Source organism: Macaca thibetana, chromosome 11 (assembly GCF_024542745.1).
Source record: "Macaca thibetana thibetana isolate TM-01 chromosome 11, ASM2454274v1, whole genome shotgun sequence".
In the NCBI taxonomy this organism is placed as follows: domain Eukaryota; kingdom Metazoa; phylum Chordata; class Mammalia; order Primates; family Cercopithecidae; genus Macaca; species Macaca thibetana.
The window spans coordinates 127,370,205-127,390,460 of NC_065588.1; the positions used below are offsets into that span (position 1 = coordinate 127,370,205).

The following is a 20,256-nucleotide window of genomic DNA, read 5'->3' on the forward strand; positions in this document are numbered from 1 at the left end:
TTCTGCTTTTTACAAAAGAAGTAGAAAATCCACGTGTTCTCATTTAAATCGCCTGATTAGGAAGCAGTAGAAATTAATTTCATTGTTTCCTTAGAATAATAGTGAGCCGAACCAAACATGGTTTTAAGGTGACCTGACCAAAGGCCCAAGTAGCTTCTGTTTTCTGGACCAAGTAGGTCATTTTCAGTTAACACAAGTGCTTCCACATCAGTTTGCTTACTCACCCCAAGAAAGGCACATCCAGTAGGCCATGGTTTTCCCATGCATCTCTCCACTCCACAGGCTTTCGCTGAGGGCCTGCCATGTCCCCCAGGCGCTGTGCTGGGGCCCCTCCTGTCACTGAGCAGTGTTCATTTTGATGTTCCAGTGCTGGTCACTGACTTGACAGGGCTGCCACAGGAGCACATAAGATAACGTCCATAAAAGGGCTTTGTAACATGTCACGTGGTCCATGACTCAGCTATTTTTGTTGACTGCTGTGTGTAAAACTGAACTGGTGGTTGATAGCGACGCATTGGAAGATATGGGGAAAACTGAGGGTCTTCAAGTTTGTCGCTTAAGGACTGGTGCTGAGCAGTGTCATTTTGTCCACCCTTAGACCTTCTTAAAAGCCGTGGGAGAGGTCCTTCTATTGCCTGGTTGGATTGCTGTGTCAGAGGTAAGAGAAAAGAACATGGCCGGTTTCGGTGGCTCACTCCTGTAATCCCAGCACTTTGGGAGGCCAAGGTGGGTGGATCACTTGAGGTCAGGAGTTCAAGACCAGCCTGGCCAACATGGCAAAACCCTGTCTACTAAAAGTACAAAAATTAGCCGGGCATGGTGGTGGGCACCTGTAGTCCCAGCTACTCGGGAGGCTGAGGCCGGAGAATTGCTTGAACCTGGGAGGCGGAGGTTGCAGTGAGCCGAGATTGTGCCACTGCACTCCAGCCTGGGCAACAGAGTGAGACTGTCTCAAAAAAAAAAAAAAAAAAAGAGAGAGAGAGAGAGAAAAGAACATTTTGATCTTCAAAACGTATGTGCCTTGGGAACCATTTTGTCTTCCTAGAAGTGGCATAATATGGCCCAGTTCACATACATAAAAAGAATGATGTGTCTCTCAGTCCTGACATCTGGGATACAAGAGCTCATTTTGAGTAGATGTGCAACTGATTCAGAATGCTTTGTCCTCTAAGGCAAAAGAAATGCACGTGTGTCAGTAATGTGGTACTGTCCTAAACATGGAAGAAGGATGGAAGAAGGAAATGATGTTTTTTTTCCCCCATGAGAAATGTGTATTTGGTTCATCTTGGTCGTTTTATATAATATGTACTTTTTTTTTTTTTTTTACCATCACATCATTCTTGAAAGATAATAGCTTTTCATGTTAAAAGCTACTGTATTTAGTAAGAAAAAGGAGAACACATGACAATATGTACTTCATGATTAAGGTGCCAAAAATGCTTCTCTTGTTCTCGGTACTCAAAATAGCTAGAAAGGAGAATGAAATAATTTTTCCTTTATTTCTTAAAATAACTATTGATTGTACTTACTTAAAAAGAAAACAAGTAAATAGTTGTGGAGAAGTTAGAAAATGCAGATAATAAAAAACATAAAAATCACTTCAAATCCTAAAACTGTGAGATTATTAACACTCTTGTATATTTCCTTATAGTCTAGTTTTCAATTCACTTATATATATATGTATTCAACAAATATATTGTATATTTGATTTAATTTATTTTTCCTTAATTATGTTAATAACACTTTCCAGTGATATTAAGTATTCACCTGCAACATTGTATTAGTCAGGACAGGCCAGGGTGTGCTGCAGTAACAAATAGATCCCCACATCTCAGTGGCTCAGCACAGTAGAAATTTATTTCTCCCCCATGCAAAGTCCAGAGTGGGTCAGAGGAGCCTCTTCTCCACCCAGATACTCAGGGATCCTGGCTCCATCTGTCTTCTGGTGCTGGCTTCTCAACATGTGGTTTCCAAGGTTGCCAGGCAGGGCCAGAGAAGGGTGAGGAGGACTCTTAACTGCCTTGGCCCAGAAGGGTCCCAACCACACCACCATGATATTAAAGTGCTCATTCTCCTAAACCCCGATATTATTTAAAAATGTTTGCCAGTTTGAGAGGCAGAAGTGGCATTTTATTCTCTCATTATTAATAAGATTGTGTTAGAGTTTACATTTGATAAACTTTTATTTGAATAACTTCAAGTGGAATGAGATTAGGTTTAACATTGGCAAAGGGAGATAAAAAGGCTCAAGAATGTAAGATGGATACAGTCTTACCCAGAAACCAATTCCTTTTTAAAAGGTATTACTGTTTTCATGATTTCAAGGGGACTTTGTGTCCAAAGCTGCAGGCTGGGAACACCCAGAGGACAGCTGACAGAAGATCCAGACAGATGTATTTTGTGCATGATTTTGAATTAACTGCTTTTGAATGCAAAATATGCAAATCTGTTACAAAATATGAATAACCAGGAAACTGTCCAGACTCAGGCAGGGCCCAGTATGCATTAAAGAGAACACATGAACCGGCCTCTGCATGCCAGAAACACAGGCTTCCATGTGCTTCACTGGGCCTGCTGACTGAAGTCAGGCCATGGGCCTAAAAGCAAATGTCTAAAATTGGCCTCAGCATTCTGCTTCCAACTCATGAGGCTCTCCTGGAGTGCATGTTTGTGGGAGAATGCTGAGGACTTAGCAGCATGCAGGCTCTTCCCCAGAAAGGCGGGAAGAAGAGAAGCAGTGAAGGCAGAGCTCAGTGGCCCAGCTCAGCGGGGCTTAAGAGAGGCCTCTCCCTTGGTGACGCGTGTCTGAGGATGCGGGCAGTCAGCCCGAGAGTGGACGCGTGCACTGAGCTTTGAGTACCAGGCCCTGCACTGTCTACAGATTCAGGTGGCCGGGGGGACCCCCTGCTTTCATGGGGGCAGTGTCTACCAGGATCCTCTGCTCTGCAACTCAGAAAGAAAAGACGGCTCTCGGAGTAGAAAGCAAGCCCCTGGGAAGTGGAGGCAGCGGGAAGCAGCTTGGGCTGCTGGCACCTCAGAAGCAGCCACCCTTCACGGAGAAGGGGACAGAGCTGCTGGTGTCCCCGTGCCAGAGTGGACCTGGGGGGTGATCAGCCCCTCCTTGTGAAGCACAGGGAGGCAGGGGGAGGATCTGGGATGTGCTGAGGGTTCCTCTGTGAGTTCAGGGAGGAGGCAGGACCAGGAGTCGGGTCCCCTCAGTCCCAGTGTCTAAGTGTAGAAACGCAGGAGCCAGGCCGGGCGCGGTGGCTCAAGCCTGTAATCCCAGCACTTTGGGAGGCCGAGGCGGGTGGATCACGAGGTCAGGAGATCGAGACTATCCTGGCTAACATGGTGAAACCCCGTCTCTACTAAAAATACAAAAAACTAGCCGGGCGTGGTGGCGGGCGCCTGTAGTCTCAGCTACTTGGGAGGCTGAGGCGGGAGAATGGCGTGAACCCGGGAGGCGGAGCTTGCAGTGAGCCAAGATCATGCCACTGCACTCCAGCCTGGGAGACACAGCGAGACTCCGTCTCAAAAAACAAACAAACAAACAAACAAACAAACAAAAAAAAAACACAGGAGCCAGCAATGGCTGGGGTGATGGGTCCACCCGGGCTGTGTCCATGCTCTGTGAGCTCAGTTAGGCATGTGGCCTCCATGTGGTCACCTCCTGATCCATGGGAAGGGGCAGTTGTGTGACTTCTTCCTCCCTCGTGGCCAACGTGGGGAAGCTTGATTTTGTGTGCTTGGTGCACCTGCCTGGTCCCCTGGCTGAGTGGGGTGGATTTTCATGGCTCCTGGTTCTTGTGTTGCTTCAGGACAGCGCCATGGTACTGAGTCTCATCCACACTATTGACACCGTCATGGGTCACATTTCCTACAACCTGCACGCCAGCACGCCCCAGGTCACCATGGAGGGCTCCTCCGCCGTGGCAGGTAGCTGTCGCTTGTAAGGGTGAGCCACATGGCAGGGGCGGGGGCTGGAGGCTGCGTTTCACTGCCTTTTTACACCCTTAGCAGAGAGCCATGCTCTGTCTCCCTGACTGCTCTGTCTCACTCAAACCACATTTGGAAGGAAAACCCGTGGTCAGATCAGGGCAGGATGATCGGCCATGATGTGCAGACAGGGCCCATAAGCTTTTCCCAGTGACTTGGGAGCCAAGCTCCTGCCCTGGGGTGATGGTCTCAGTTCAGAGTGGGAGGCAGAAGCAGCAGTGCCAGCAAGAGTCTGTGGAATGAAAGGGGCGGCCTCGGGTTTCTGGAGTTGGCTTGCTCTCAACGGCGCTGCAGGATAATTGTCACAGTTGTCTAATTGTAGAGGCAGAGGTGATGACCTTTCGATTTTAAAAGTCTTCACCTGCAGCGTATTATCGTGCTGATACTTCGCTGCAAGAGCCAAGCTGGGGAACATGCGCTGAAGCTACACGGGTTAGTTTAGCGGCAGTTTGTCAGCCCAGACCTCTTCCTCTGGGCCATGTTGCCCTCGCCTGCTGCGCTTGGGGAGGAGCCGATGTCACGGCTTTGCTGAGCACAGCCCATCCTTGCACCGGCCTTGAGAGCCGGGGGCTGTGCCGGGGCGGAGGGCGCCCCAGGTGAGGAGCCGTGTGTGGGACAGAATGCTGAGCCTCCCCGTGGCAATCACTGCCTGGGCTCTTCATTTCTTTTTCCTTTTTTTTTTTTTTTTTTTTTGAGGTCATGCTTTCTAAAGGTAATTATACTTCCGGTGGGGAGCTTGTCCTGTCAAAAAAGAAAAGCAGATGGGGTTTTGCAGTCTGATTTCCTGCAGCCTGTGAGTTCTCTGACGGGACTTCCACTCTCTCGCTGCTTCCACCGCAGAGTTTTCCGTGGCCAAAGTCCTGCCCAAGACTGTGAATTCCTCGCATTACCGCTTCCCGGCCCACGGGCAGAGCTTCATCCAGATCCCCCACGAGGCCTTCCACAGCCGCGGTGAGTGTGGCTGCGCCGGACTCCCTTCCGGGGCGGCTTCCACAAGTCTTTCTGAAGAGTCCCCAAGCTTTGGTGGGTGCCCACCGCACCAGTGAGCTGCGGGGCTCCCCTGGGCTGCCTGTCCTGTCCTGTCCTGCAGGAGAGGGGCTCTGGTCAGCCGTTCTCAAAGCGTGTCCTCGGGCCACCCTCATGGCCACACTTGAGAGGTTCCCTAGTGATGCTAATGCTCTGCCCACTCCAGGCCCCTGAACTGGAATTTGGGGTGGGGTCTGGGAGCATCTAAACCTGCTCGCCTGGTGAATCCGGCCCACTGGGAAGTCATCCTACCTACATGCTCCTAAATTGGCACACGCCTGGTCAGCTGAAGAGAAAAAGATGGGGCCACCTCCCCTCCCTGCTCAGGTAGCTGTGGGCCAGGTGAGGGGTTCATCCGTTCAGGAACATGGGGTTCCACTCCTGTGTGGGCCCAAGTTGAGTCACATAATAAAAATTGAGAGGCTCAGAGGACCTCCTGCCTCTGACCAGGGAGCACTGTTGGGAGCCCAGACAGCCCTGGCCATTTTTTGCCACAATGACTGTCACCCTCTCTGGTTCCTGGAAAAGCGAATATGACTCTGCAGACATCTCCTTCCTCTCCTTCCCTCCCTGCGGACCACGGGCAAACAGGGGAGAGCCTCAGATTTTTGCCTCTGTCACCCTGGCCAGAGGCCACGCCTCCTTCTCAGGGTTCTGCCTTAGGGGTGGGGACCAGGACAGCCCTGATCAGACACCTCCCTCTGCAGTGGGGAGCCTGCCTCTGCACCTGCCACCTTCTTGATTGTCTGTAAGAGAGTTGCCCTGACTGGTTCTGTGCCCTGTCCTCACCTAGCGTGATGTCAGGTGTGCCCTGCTCCTAGGGCAGAGGCAGGGATGTCCCTACCCCAGAAGCCAAGGGAAGGGCCCAGGGACGATGCCACCTTCCACCAGCATCAGCAGGGAGGGCCCAGGATGGTGCCGACATCCACCAGCATCTCCTGGCCACGTGAGCTGCTGGGAGTGCCCTGATTTCCAATCCTGGCAGAGCCATGGCCGAGCCATGGAGTGAAACAGCAAGAGCACACGTGACTCTGCTTCGTGGCTGGTTATAATAGAGGGGTGGCCAGGCGAAGGCATACAGGTGTCCCTGTGGCTGCTGCCCCTTGAAAACCTGCATTCTGCCTCACTCACTGGTCCCCTAAATCCTTCGCGTGCCAAGGGCAGACGGGTCACACTCGTGGGGCAAGGCTGGAGGCTGGCACTGCCCCCTGTTGGCTTGCAGGGGCCTTCTCCCTGCAGGGGCTCTGAGATCCATGTGATGCCCTGGGCGAGCCTGGCTCTCCTGGGGAGTTTCAGCCTCCGTGTGTCTGGAGCTGGCTCAGGGGATGGAGCAGGGAGCCGCTGTCACGCTGCTGAGTTCCCGCAGTCTTTGTCCTTACAAATTCTGCCCTAGTGTCCTTCACTTCCTTCTCCCCAGAGGGTTCTTGGGAGTGAGGGGCGGCACCACACACAGCGGGGGGAGGGGCTTTGTGTTTTTCTGCCCGTGGCCTGGAACACTGACAGCGCCTGCCCCTCTGCTCTCTCTGCAGCCTGGACCACCGTCGTGGGTCTGCTGTACCACAGCATGCACTACTACCTGAACAACATCTGGCCCGCCCACACCAAGTGAGTCTTGGGGGTGCCCAGCTCAGGGGCGTGGGTTTGCGGGGTGGCTGGCCACAGGGATGCCCGCCTCACACACGGTCACACCCATGCACAACACTGTTTGAGAACTCAGGACACGACTGCTGGGTGCTTCACCACTCAGGCAAGGAAACGTGCAGCGTTTTGAAGGCCACACAGGAACCGCAGGCCTGGGGCCTGGGCTGGCGGAGTGGAGGCCAGGAGCACAGGCTAGGAAACTGCAGGCCTGGGGGCCTGGGCTGGCGGAGTGGAGATCAGAAGCACAGACTAGGAGACCCTACCCACCCGCCTGGACCAAATGGTGTGACCTTGGGCAAGGGACTTAACCTCTCCGAGCCTCAGTTTCCACTGCTGTGGAATGGAAGACAACAGACCTGCCTGTGTCAGTCATGGGCAAACATGTAGATGGACAAAACCATCTCACACCAGCTTAAGTGGAAGGCCAGGAAAGTGAGGGCTCAGGGGACTGAGAAGGGAGGAGCAGGTGGGCTTCAGTCATGGCTGGACCCAGGGACCCCAAGGATGCCGTCTAGACCTGCTCTGTCTATCCCCTGCCTCTGCTGTCCTCCAGACAGTCCCCCTCCATAGGAGCAGAGCTCGCTCCTGCAGCATTGGTTCAAGTAGGTTTGGGTCCTGAGAACCCAGAAGGAGAGCAAGGAGGGTGGGGACCGCCAGGGAGACGGGGAGGGTGGGGAGGACGAGGGAAATGAGGAGGGAGGGGAGGGTGTGCCTCTTTCCTGAGGAGTGGAGTCGTAATTTTGTGATCTGGAGGAACACCGTCTTCTGGGTCGGATTTCTCTGGGAAAGCCTGCATGCTCACCAATTTCCTCCAACAAAAGAAAGTGGGGGACCCGCCGCTCTTTATGTGTGATTTCCAAAATTCTTCAGGAAAATGGTCAAAGGAAAATACAATCTAATTTCCTCAAAAAGATGCCATCTCAGTTGTTTGGGAAATCTTTCCATGACAGTGAATGAAAAGTTGACCCTTGCTTGGCCCCTCCTGCTGAAGTTTCCACCATGAAATTGGCCTTGCCGTGAAGTGTATGAGACATGCATTTGTGCGGCGTCGCTGTGCCTTGTGCGGCCACAGTGAGGACCCGTGTGGGAGAGTGGCATCCGTGCCACGGCCCACAACTTCACAAAGGCGGGAGGATTGCTTCCAGACGCGGGGCGCACACATTTCAGGGGCAATTCGCTGTGAGCACCAGAATCTGACTCCGGCCAGGTGTCAGCCAGCTCTTTCATGAGGGGCCAGCTTGTAAATTGCCTTGGCTTTCCAGAACTCTGCCCTCGCAGGGTGAAGGCAGCCAGAAACTACGTGGGGGAACGGGGGAGTGGCTGTCTTCCAATACAGCTTTATTTACAAAACCAGGCAGCCGGCCCAAGAGCTGCAGCTTGCAGACCTTTGCCAGACCTTCCATTAGATCAGCGCTGGCAGGGACGGGCAGAGGAGAGGCTGGGGGGCCTGTTCTGGGAGCCCACAGCCTTGCAGATGGAAGACAGTCTGTCTTGCCTGTCCCCAGGGCCTCAGCCTTCACTCTCCCTGTGCTGTCCTCATGGCCCCAGGTGTCTGCAGAGAGGACACTGGAGCACCAGGATTCAGGCCACTGTGTCCCAGAACAATGCAGCTAACTCTGACTTCCCCCTGCAAGCCAAGGGCCTGGAAATCAGACAGGCAAAGTCATCCCTGGTTCGTCAGCACTGACACCAGCCCCACAAGTTCCATCAGCAGCACATTTGTGTGCTGAAGCCAAAACAGAATTGCCGTGCAGCGATGGAACACGTTTTTCATTTGCAGTCAAGTTGGATCTTCAGCTCAGGTGGAGTTCTCTTCAGCACTTAGTGCAAAGATGCCTTGTCATCAAAATTAACCTGGAAAAAAATCATCCAAACGGCTCATCCAGTAAAGTCTCTGTACTTGTTACACTCTATCCTGTGGCAGAAAAGGTGGACGGAAGTGGAGGGGACAAAGAATTTGGTTCACAGAATAGACTCGGACCCAGACTCCTGCCTCTCCCTCCTGCAGGTGCTCTCCTTAGCTGTGTGACCCTGGGCAAGTGACTTGAGCCTGGAGGCCTGTGTTCTCCTCTTAAAACAGGAGTAATAATATCACTGATTTCTGAGGGTTGCCAGGAGGACTGAATGAGTTAATAGTATAAGTAGGGCTTGGTATTCTTAAACATGACATACAAGTGCCTGCTTTTGCGATTTTGTAAGCTGATTGGGCATTTGCGCCATTTTGCCTTTGAGGTAATCATCAAATCCTAGGCACGATGAGAAGCAGGTTAGTGCAGCCAGCATGCGGGCAGTGTGTGTATGTGCGCGCGTATGCCGGGTTTCTGCCAGCCTGCAGTGGACTTCCCTCCGTCTTTGCCTTTTATTGTGCGCTGTCATCCTCATACGTCCGCAGTGTGTCGTGAGGATGAAAGGATGCTTTGGTGCCGTAGTGTCCTTTAATTTCCTCTCCAGGGATGAGGGTGAGGGTCTAAGTCAGTACGTGAGTCTCAGTGCACAAAAGGTGGGGCCTAGGCCGGAAGGGACTTTTGTCTCCACAGCCAGCCCCCAGGCAGACCATTCCAGGGCTCCTGTGATGACTGCGGGGACGACATCTGACTACCCACGGCCCGGTGGGGGCTTAGCTGCTTCCTGCCAGGCTGCCTGTGCCCCTAGGCTCCTTTGAGTCTCACTTGCTGCCTGGCCCCGTAATGATGGAGACTGTTCCGCTTTCACTGGTGCTGTGGCTGGGCCCGGCCAACACCCGGACAGCCGGTTCCTCCAGGTGGACGGGGCTGAGACTGGCCTGCTCCCACTCCTCCTGTGACGATGGAAGCCACAGCCCACAGAGGGAAGGGCCTCTCCCCAGGCTGTGAGGGACTCACAGGTGCTCGAGAAAGATGAGTGGGGGGTGGACCTGGCTCAGTGTGTGTCCTTAGTCACTATAGAGTAACACAGAGCATGGATGGAACCAGTAGGTCACAGTTCTGCAGCCCTCAGTGCAGTAACTGACCCAGGCAGAAACCATCAGTGGATGTGCACGCCAGTGGGAGCAGGGTTGCGGGGACAGGACCTCACGGACCTGCAGAGTCCTTGCTGTCACCAGGTAGGAGGGTGCCTGGTAATGGGGATGTCTGCCGCACCCCTGCAGCCAGGTGGCCACACTCAACATTATCGATGTGCGACACGTTGTGGGCCCGTGTCTCTTGCTGTCACGTCGTAGGGAGACATCCGTGCCTCCTATGGCATACTCCTGTCAGATGTGTGGCCTGACGCCCCTCACGAGGAAGCAGGTAGACACACCTGAACTAAGGGATGTTGTGTGCTGCTGTGGTTTGGATTGCAAGGGAGAAGAAGTTGGGCAGTTCCAGGTTGGGGGAGACTAAAGAGGTTCGAGCCTGAGCTAATGCACGTTCCTGGGTTGAGAGAAGTGGAGTTCTGGAGGACGTGAGTGACGCTGCGGGGTGTGTGCAGTTGACTCTGGGCTGTGCATTAGAGCATCTTGTGGGGGTCCTCGTTAAATTTCTGAGTGTGATCATTGTATGATGGTTGTGTAGGAGGCAGTCTCCATTTTTAGGAGACACGTGGTAGAGATGGAGTATGTTGTGATGCCTGCAACACACCGCTAGTGCTTCAGCAGAAAGGAAATGTGCATGTGTGCATGTATTTGTGTGGTGTATGTGTGCACACAGATGTATGTGCTTGTGTGGTGTATGTGCGTTATGTGTGCACATATGTGCATGTGTGTTGTGTGTGCTGTGGGCATGCAAATGCGCGTGTGTGCATTTGTGTGTTGTATGTGTGTACAAGTGCATGTGTGTGTGTGTGTACATGTGTGGGATGTGTGTATGCCTGCATGTATGTGTGTGGTGTGTGTGTGTCAAGTGTGAGCGTGACCGTGCCGGATAAAGTGAACATGGCAGATGATGAGAGCTGAGAGTGTAGGTGAAGCATATTCGTTGCACTGTTTTCTGGTAGATTTCCTGCAAGTCTGGCTATTTAACAGTCCATAGCTGTGTGGTTCCTGGCATGGGCAGGAATCGTGGCTGTTGCAGTCCTTTCTGAAAGGCCCTGGCTGCAGTACTGCTCAAAACAGAGAACGTCGTCACCCGGGCAGCATCGGCGCTGAGGAAGTCGCCTGTTTCCCTCGGTGCTCTCTCCTTCTGCCGTTTGCGTCAGTCAGGAGCTCAGGTCTCCTTCAATAGTTCACCGTCACCCAAGATCACACTCACAGATGCTGCCATGTGCCGCCTTGTTTGCAAGATTTGGATTTCCTTCACACTGTGTTCCCAGGGTGACGTGGAATTCTCGTGCCGAGGGAGGGTGAGAAGCAGCGTGTGATGGGTGGGGGGGGGGACTCCTCGAGCACACAGTCACGTGTCAGCAGGAGCCAGTTATCAAGTAGTTCCTTTACCCGGGAATATGTTCGTTTGTGATGTTTGTTCACTCCCCGATGCGACGTGGTAATTGTGGGGACTTCGTAATTCTCCAAATAACCTAGTAACAGCCCTTTTTCTTACTCCACTTGTTCTGACTTCTTTGGGTTGAGTTCCCGAGCCGGCCTCCTGCACATGCTGGGAAGGCTCTGTGTCTCCTCATAGATTTCAGCACTTCTCTGAAGCCTCCCATAACTTTAAGTCCCGCTCTGTGTAACTGAAGGCGGAGCAGCCTTGTGGCTTTGGCTCAGATGTGCTGCACGGGGTGAAGGCCACAGAGCCTGACCGTCAGTGGGGCTCCGTGGGGCCAGCTAGTAACTTGGGGCACATTGAAGGAAGGAGGATTTGCAAAGGTGTGATCAGGAGTGGAGAGCTCTGGGGGACAGCATGGTCACGGGCCAGGAGCAAGAATGGGGGCGCACTGCTTCCCCCAGGGCCAGCCAGGCAGGGGACAGCACCATGCCCGGGCAGAGATGGAGGGGTCCCCGGACAGTAACTGTGCCCTGGTGGGCTGGGGGAAGTGAGACTCCTGGCCCCACTGTTCACTCTGACGCCCTCTGACCTCCTTCTGGGGCTTCCCTTTCACTGAGCACATGAAGGCAGAGAGCCCAGAGCCTGGCTGATGGGCATAGGATGGGGCCGGTGGAGACAGGGTATGAGGGGCAGAGGAAGAGCCAGCACTGCCCCTGCGCCACCTCACCCCTGCCCCACCTCACCCCTGCCCCACCTCACCCCTGCCCCCCCTGCCCCACCTCACCCCTGCCCCACCTCACCCCTGCCCCCACCTTTACCAGAGGAAAATGCGCCTAAGGAGGCATCTGGCCCCATTCTCATCTTGACTTGGCCGACGTCTGGCGTTGCACTGATTACCAAACTGGGCCTGGTGGAGGCCACGTGTTCCCAGAGCGGAATCCAGGAAACCGCTCCAGATTTGCTTTCATATCATTTGTGTTCATAGAAGGTTCTCACTTAATGTTTTCCTTATGTTTTTCCTAAGAAATTGATCTAAGTCATCGCTCCCTACCTGTGCGTCGATTCACCCACTCACTCACTCACTCCCTCACTCACATGTGTGCTGAGCACCCACTGTGTCAGGCGTGGTTCCGGGAGCTGGGGAGAGCAGTGACCCAAATGGGAAAGCGTCCGGGCCCCGAGGGAACTTCTGCTCTGATGCTGGTTGCAGCATCAGGAAATGTCCACGCAGGGAAAGCCGAGGGACGAATCATGCTGCGTGTTTAGGGCCTGAAGCCCACAGCTGTGACTTTCTGCTGCTGGCTAATGGCACAGCCCTAAGTGTTGCTAGAAACGTGGTTTTCCCAGTGTGTTTGGTGGGATTGCACACGTGTTGAGTTCATGGAGCTCTGCAGAAAAGGCCGTGAGCATCGGGGCACTGGGCGCAGGGAGTGAGAACCAGGCCCCTGGCCGAAGCGAACGCACTGCACATCTTGGGGCCGTGGAGGCACGCACGGGACAGGGCCAACGTTCTGCTGAGTGAGTCAGGCTCGGCGCCACGGGGCTCTGCCTTGGTCCCAGCAGCCTCGAGCCCACCCTCACTTTCTGCGGCGGGGACTGAGCCCACGCATGCCCAGTGGTGAATGTTCTCCGAAGGTGAACGTTGTTCCTCCGGGGAAGCATCTGAGATATTACCTGGGTCTGCAGTTCTGCAGAGTGGAGTGTTTACATACGTTCGATACACAGCTTGTATCTCTGTGGGACTAACACTTTCTGGGCAAGTTTATTAGTAAAAAAAGTCTAAAAAGCCTCTTCAGAGTGGCTATAATGAAAAAAATGGTTGAGAAACATGGACCTAGGGTGATGCTTTCTTTTCATTTTTTTTTTTTTTAAGTTTGTGTTTTATTCCATGTGTGTTATCTGGACTTTGGGCTTGGATCAATAGCATGGTCACAGAGAGGAATCGCCAGGTGGAGCATTCGTGCCTGTTGTTACTCACAGGCCTGAGAATCGATGCCTCTGGTTTGCTCCAGACCGTGTGAACTGGTGACGATCTGTAGGAAGCAGCTTCCGTGGGAACGGACAGGGTGTTCATTCTCTGTGGCACCATCTTTGTAAACACTTTGTATTTACAATTCCAGGAATAATTCTGCGTGCTTCTTGGAGGCCTGCTCTTTTTCAGATATGTGTGTCAGGACACAGTGCAGAGGCTGGGGGTGAGGTAGGGCGTGCTGCTGCTCCGTGAGCCCCACTGCCCATCCCAGGCAGGGTCACTGAACATGGTGTTTGAATCTACTTAGAAGGAAAAACAAGTTGAGGGAGGAAAAAGATGGTGCCCCCAGCTCCCAGGGCCCTGTGGAATGTCCCAAAGGTGGTTCCGTGGGCATCAAAACAGGGACCTGCAGGTTCCTCAGTCAGTCAGCACTTTGGATGGCAGACGGGGGAGGCACACAGGACCCAGGTGAGGCCCACACAGAAGCAGACGCTGGGTGACCACGGGGGGCCCGGTGACAGCACGTCTCAGGCATCTTTGTGTAGTCACCCCAAATTCAAATTCGTGCAACAGATACTTGGTGACCTGCTGTGTGCCAGGCAGGGCTGGAATCAAATCAGGCAAATGGGCCGAGGGCACAAAATTAAAGGAGCCGGTCACCTTTGCGGGGGTCGTGCCCATTGTGAACACCTTCTTAAATCTTGCCCTCCAGGTGCCTGGCTTCCCTTACCCTCCTCCTGGCCCTGAATATCTTTTCAAGCTCATAACCCCATGAGACAACCACTGTAGACATCAGTTAGGCTTCTTTAGATTGGGTTGCAAGGGACAGAAAACCCATCTTAAACAGTTATAGGCAAAAAGTTTATTGGATCACAAAAGCCGAGAGCTCCGCAGGCAGCTGGCTTCAAGAGCAGCTTGATCCAGCGTCGCACTGATGTCACTGGGTTCCATCTCTCGGCAGTTCCCTTCTCAGTCTCCCTCCTCGTGATTGCAAGCAGCTCCCAGGGCCTCGTGCCTCAGGGCATGAGGAGAAGTCTGGCAGGGAGAATGAGGGTCTTTGAGCCTGCATTCTCCCCCTACCTCGCCTTGTGGCATCTCCTCGGATTTGACTGGATTGAGTGCCATTCCTAAATAGTCCCTGTGGCCTGAGGGCTGCAGTGCTCTGACTGATCCAGACCCAGATACCAGGGCTTCCTCCTGAGCCAAGATAAAGTCAACTCCAGGCTGTGTGTGCTCTGAGCCGGGAAGGGGATGGCCACCTAGAGGGAAATGCAGGTGCTTTGATCAGGAAAACAATGAATGAATACTGGGTGGGCAAAACAGCAGATGGCCACTGCACCATCTTATAATCAGGGAAATTGACGTTCAGAAAGGGTGAGTTACCTGCCCAAGGTCACACAGCTGATTAAGTGGAATTGCTGAGATTCATGCCCTGTTGTTTTGAGCATTTCTGCTCGTCCACACTTCCTGGGCCATCTCCCTTTTCTTATAAACTTTTTGAGGTCAAGGGCTCTGTCTCACCTCTTGGTCCTGGTATCAGACCTTAAAGAGAGCAGGTACTGAAGACAACAATTCAAGGGACAGAGTCCAAACACAGAATAGTTGAACTCACCTGCAGGTACCGGCTTCACATCTTGAAGGAGAGCAGCTGGAGCTGAACGATAGAAATCAAAGTTCTATCCAAAGAAGATTTCCGTCTCAAGAGTTTTGGGTGGAACCCTGGCTCCCAGCCCGGATTCTAGCTGTGTGCTACTCCCCTGCATTTCCCATTTTGTAATGATTTCCATCTCTTCCCAAGGATCGCAGAGGCCATGCATCACCAGGACTGCCTACTGTTCGCCACCAGCCACCTGATTTCCCTGGAGTTGACCCCGCCGCCCACCCTCTCTCAGAACCTGTCGAGCTCTCCACTCATTACAGTCCACCTCAAGCACAGATTGGTGAGTGGTGGTGCCTTCACCCTTGTCGCCGCCTTTGATCTGGTTTCACACTGAGGAATGTTGGGTTGTCTGTGTGCTTGCATAAAGAATCTCCAAAAGCCTTGGTGCTGGCCAGAACTGGAATCTTCCTCTCCTTGGAGCTCCTTTTCTTGGGCCTTTGTTTCTGAGCTGCAGTGGGAAGCCCTCACATAGTGCCTGGGCTGGCTGCGCAGTGTCCCTGTTGGGGAAGAGGCCTCGAGGTGGTTCTCCTAGACGTCTGTGGAGCAATCACAGATCTTCCTCATTTATAACAAGTGTCCTTACTGGAGGAGGGGGGTACCTAGGCCATCGCAGTTACCGTGTGTTAGCCCTCAGCAAGATGCAGCACTGTGTTCTGTTAGAGAGAAACATGCCTCAGAGCTCGGGAAAAACCATTTTTACGCTTCAGGCATTGCATGATAAGCCGTTGGTCCTGATGCTTCATAACCGCTCTCCTCTCCACATGTCATTTGTTTTTTGCCAGTGAGTAGGACTGATAGAGACATTGGGGATACCCATGCTGCCATTCTTTAGTAAAAGGCAAAAGATGTATACAATCTGAGGAGAAACCAGAGTATAATGCTGCCGTTCTTTAAAAAATGCATGCACTGTTCCCCACGCCAGGTTTACATCAGGAGGTAAGGTGCTGATGTGACACTCAAAGCGTGAGATTTTTCAAAGCGTTTATTAAAGAACTCACTGTGTTATTGGTCAGAATTAACACTAAAGGCATTTCCTGGCAGGATTTTCTATTTCATTCTGTTTCGCTCTGCTCTATGGCCAAGGCCGACTCTGTGTGCACACCTGGGTGGGTGCTCCTGTTCTTTCAGGGGTGACTGTGTTTCTGCCCCACCTGGGAGGAGCCCACACACTTGTGCTGCTGGGTGAGCTGGGGCAGTCAAGAGATGGTACTGGAGATGGAGATAGGAGCCCACACGCTTGTGCTGCTGGGTGAGCTGGGGCAGTCAAGAGATGGTACTGGAGATGGAGATAGGAGCCCACACGCTTGTGGGAATGGTGAGCTGGGGAGAGGGGTACTGGAGATGGAGATGGGAATGGAGATGGAGAGGGGACTGGAGATGGAGATGGAGTTGAAGATGGAGCTGGAGATGGAGATGGGAATGGAGATGGAGAGGGGACTGGAGATGGAGATGGAGATGAAGATGGAGATGGGACTGGAGATGGAGATGGAGATGAAGATGGAGAGGGGACTGGAGATGGAGATGGAGAGGGGACTGGAGATGGAGATGGCAGTGGGGAGGGGACTGGAGATGGAGATAAAGATGGAGAGGGGACTAGAGATGGAGATGGAGAGGGGACTGGAGATGGAGATGGCAGTGGGGAGGGGACTGGAGCTGGAGATGGAGATGGAGAGGGGACTGGAGATGGAGATGGAGATGGAGAGAGGACTAGAGTTGGAGATGGAGAGGAAGAGGGGACTGGAGTTGGAGATGGAGTTGGAGATGGAGATGAAGAGGGGACTGAAGTTGGAGATGGAGATGGAGTTGTAGATAAAGATGGAGATGAAGATGGGAATAGAGATGGAGAGGGGACTGGACTTGGAGATGGAGATGGGAATGGAGATGGAGAGGGGACTGGAGTTGGAGATGGAGATGGAGTTGGAGAGGCGACTGGAGATGGAGATGGAGATGGAGATGAAGAGGGGACTGGAGTTGGAGATGGAGATGGAGTTGGAGATGGAGATGGGGATGGAGATGGAGATGGAGATGGAGATGAAGAGGGGATTAGAGTTGTAGATGGAGATGGAGTTGTAGATGGAGATGGAGATGGAGATGGGAATGGAGATGAAGAGGGGATTAGAGTTGTAGATGGAGATGGAGTTGTAGATGGAGATGGAGATGGGAATGGGAATGGAGATGGAGAGGGGAATGGAATTGGAGATGGAGATGGGAATGGAGATGGAGATGGAGATGCAGAGGGGACTGGAGCTGGAGATGGAGATGGAGATGGAGTTGGAGATGGAGCTGGAGCTGGAGATGGAGATGGGAATGGAGATGGAGAGGGGACTGGAGATGAGACTGGTCACCTCAAGCTCCTTGCCCTTCCTCTCTGCATGTGACCAGCCATGAGCCTGTTTTCAGCGTGTCCCCTGCCTTGCTTCCTCTGCCCCTCCTTGGTGTCCGTCTCCTTCCCAGTGACTTCTCACCTGGACCAGCAGCCTCCTCGTGTTCTGTCTGCTCCATTCTCCCCACAGTTTACAGATTTATTTTCAAACACACAGATCAGGTGATGCTACTCATCTATTCAAAGACCTTCTGGGACTCAAGGTTCCCGCAGGAGAATTTACATTATGGGGCTGTTGGCAGATCTCTAGCAGACTCTTCCTGTCCGGCTTTCCATCTGCACCTCTGGCTCTCCTTCCAAGTCCAGCAGGCTGTCATTGCTGGTGCCGTTCCCTGTGCCTGGTTGGCCTCTCCCACACCTCTGCTGTCTGAGTTCACCCATCTCAGGAGGAGCCTTCTCTCCTCCAAGCCCTCTGTGGCCTGCACAGAAGGGAACCTTCCTCCTCACTGTCTTTGTAGTGTATTAGCAGAGTCTCAGCACCCATGCTATAATCATTTATGCTAATCAGTAATCCCTTAAATGGCCTGCAGCTTCTCAGAGGCTGCCAGATCCAGCACGGAGCCCACTGCCCTTCCCCACCTGCCCGTACCGAGCCTTGGCACTGAGTGGAGGCTCAGGAGACGCTTGCTGAGTGAGTGCTGTGCTGGAGTCAGTGCCCTGTCTTGCAGTTGTGCGGTTGACATTTGTGTCTTCTCTTTGTATGGAGAGAATCCTGGTCCCCTGCATGGGCTGTCCCCTCTGCCGTGACGTCAGTGAGGATGTGCTCCGTGGGCTCCGCCTGGGTTTGGAAACGTGGCCGTGCCATGCAGCAGAGGCACTTGGAGGTTCTTGGCTTGAGGGTCGGGCAGTGCTGCCCTGAGGTGTGTCACGCCTGTAGGCAAGAGTCTGTAGCTGGGCGCAGTGGCTCTTGCCTGTAATCTCAGCACTTCGGGAGGCCAAGGTGGGTGGATCACCTGAGGTCAGGAGTTCGAGACCAGCCTGACCAACATGGTGAATTCCCGTCTCTATTAAAAATACAAAAATCAACCGGGCAGGGTGGCACAAGCCTGTAATCCCAGCTACCTGGGAGACTGAGGCAGGAGAATCACTTGAACCCGGGAGGTGTAGGTTGCAATGAGCAGAGCTCACGCCAGTGCATTCTAGCCTGGGCAATAGAGTGAGACTTTGTCTCATTAAAAAAAAAAAAAAAAAAAGTCTGTAAAGGCAGGAGGCTTGTTCTGAAGGCCTCTGGAACCTCTGTGTGCTCTGAGGTTGAAGCTGTCCTCTTGAGTGAGGTGGGCACTGTGAATCACAGCCGACCACAGGGGCTGGGGGACGTTGAAGAGCAGGAATCACGGATCATCCCAGAAGGTAAGGTGGGGACAAGTGGAGAGGGGAGGGCACGGGCAGAGAGGGGAGGCAGGAGATGAGAGCGCAGTTTGAGTGCCAGGGCTGCAGGGGAGCCACACACCCAGTGAGGTTGCACAGGCGCATGTGTATATACATACACGCACATGCACATGCATACACATCCAGTCCACACACTCAGTCCACACACTTGGTCCACAAACACCCAGTCCACACACTCTCAGTCCACACACTCAGTCCACACACAGTCCACACACACCCAGTCCACACACTCTCAGTCCACACACTCAGTCCACACACAGTCCACACACACCCAGTCCACACATGCAGTCCACACACAGTCCACACACTCAGTCCACACACACCCAGTCCACACTCCAAACACACACAGTCCACACACCCAGCACACACACACTCAGTCCGCACACACCCAGCACACACATACCCAGTGCGCACAGTCAACACACACAGTCCACACACACAGTCCACATACACCCAGTCCACACACACCTAGTCCACACAGAGTCCACGCACACCCAGTCCACACATACCCAGCACAGATACACACACCCAGTGCACACACACAGTCCACACACTCAGTCCACACACCCAGCAGACACACACCCAGTGCACACAGATCCAGCACAGATACACCCAACACAGACACAAACACCCAGTGCACACACACCCGGTACACACACCCCCAACACAGACACACCCAGTGCACGTACACCCAGTACACACACAGTACAGGCACAACCAGTGCAGGCACACCTGGTGCACACACCCAGTACAGGCACACACACAGTACACACACAGCTAGCACAGATAGTACAGGCACAGTACACACACAGCCAGCACACACACACCCAGTACACACACACCCAGTGCACACACACCCAGTGCACATACACCCAGTGCACATACACCCAGTACACACACACCCAGTACACACACACCCAGTGCACACACACCCAGTACACACACACCCAGTACACACACACCCAGTGCACATACACCCAGCACAGGCACACCCCAGCACACACACAGCCAGCACAGACACACCCAGTGCACATACACCCAGCACAGGCACACCCCAGCACACACACAGCCAGCACACACCCAGTGCACACACACCCAGCACAGGCACACACAGTACACACACAGGCAGCACAGACACACACACCCAGTGCACACACACCCAGCACAGGCACACCCCAGGCACACACACACTCAGTACACACACACCCAGTACACACACACCCAGCACAGGCACACACACCCAGTACACACACACCCAGCACAGGCACACACACTCAGTGCACACACACCCAGCACAGGCACACACACTCAGTACACACACACCCAGTACACACACACCCAGCACAGGCACACACACCCAGTACACACACAGCCAGCACAGACACACACACCCAGTACACACACCCAGCACAGGCACACACACTCAGTATTCACACAGCTACCATAGATACACACATCCAGTGCACACACACCCAGCACAGGCACACACACTCAGTACACACACACCCAGTGCACACACACCCAGCACAGGCACACACACACTCAGTGCACACAGCTACCAGATACACACATCCACACACACACACCCAGCACAGGCACACACACACTCAGTGCACACACAACCAGCACAGACACACACACCCAGCACAGGCACACACACACTCAGTGCACACACAGCCAGCACAGACACACACACCCAGTACAGGCACACAGTACACATGCAGTGCATGTACCTACATCTAGCACTCATATGGGCACATACGTGCACATACCCAGCCTTAGTACGGCACATGTGCGCGCGTGC

The 20,256-nt window shown here is 53.4% G+C and overlaps 1 protein-coding gene across 2 annotated transcripts in view; it reads left to right on the plus strand.

The window, feature by feature from the left end:
* Positions 1-20,256, plus strand: part of ADGRD1 (adhesion G protein-coupled receptor D1) — a 189,233-nt gene that overhangs the window by 43,767 nt on the left and 125,210 nt on the right. For both annotated transcript variants that reach the window (XM_050747690.1, XM_050747689.1), the window contains 5 exons: positions 599-658; positions 3,819-3,936; positions 4,837-4,947; positions 6,552-6,627; positions 14,819-14,960. In XM_050747690.1, the coding sequence (XP_050603647.1) occupies positions 599-658; positions 3,819-3,936; positions 4,837-4,947; positions 6,552-6,627; positions 14,819-14,960 (507 nt within the window). The remainder of the gene's footprint in view (positions 1-598; positions 659-3,818; positions 3,937-4,836; positions 4,948-6,551; positions 6,628-14,818; positions 14,961-20,256) is intronic.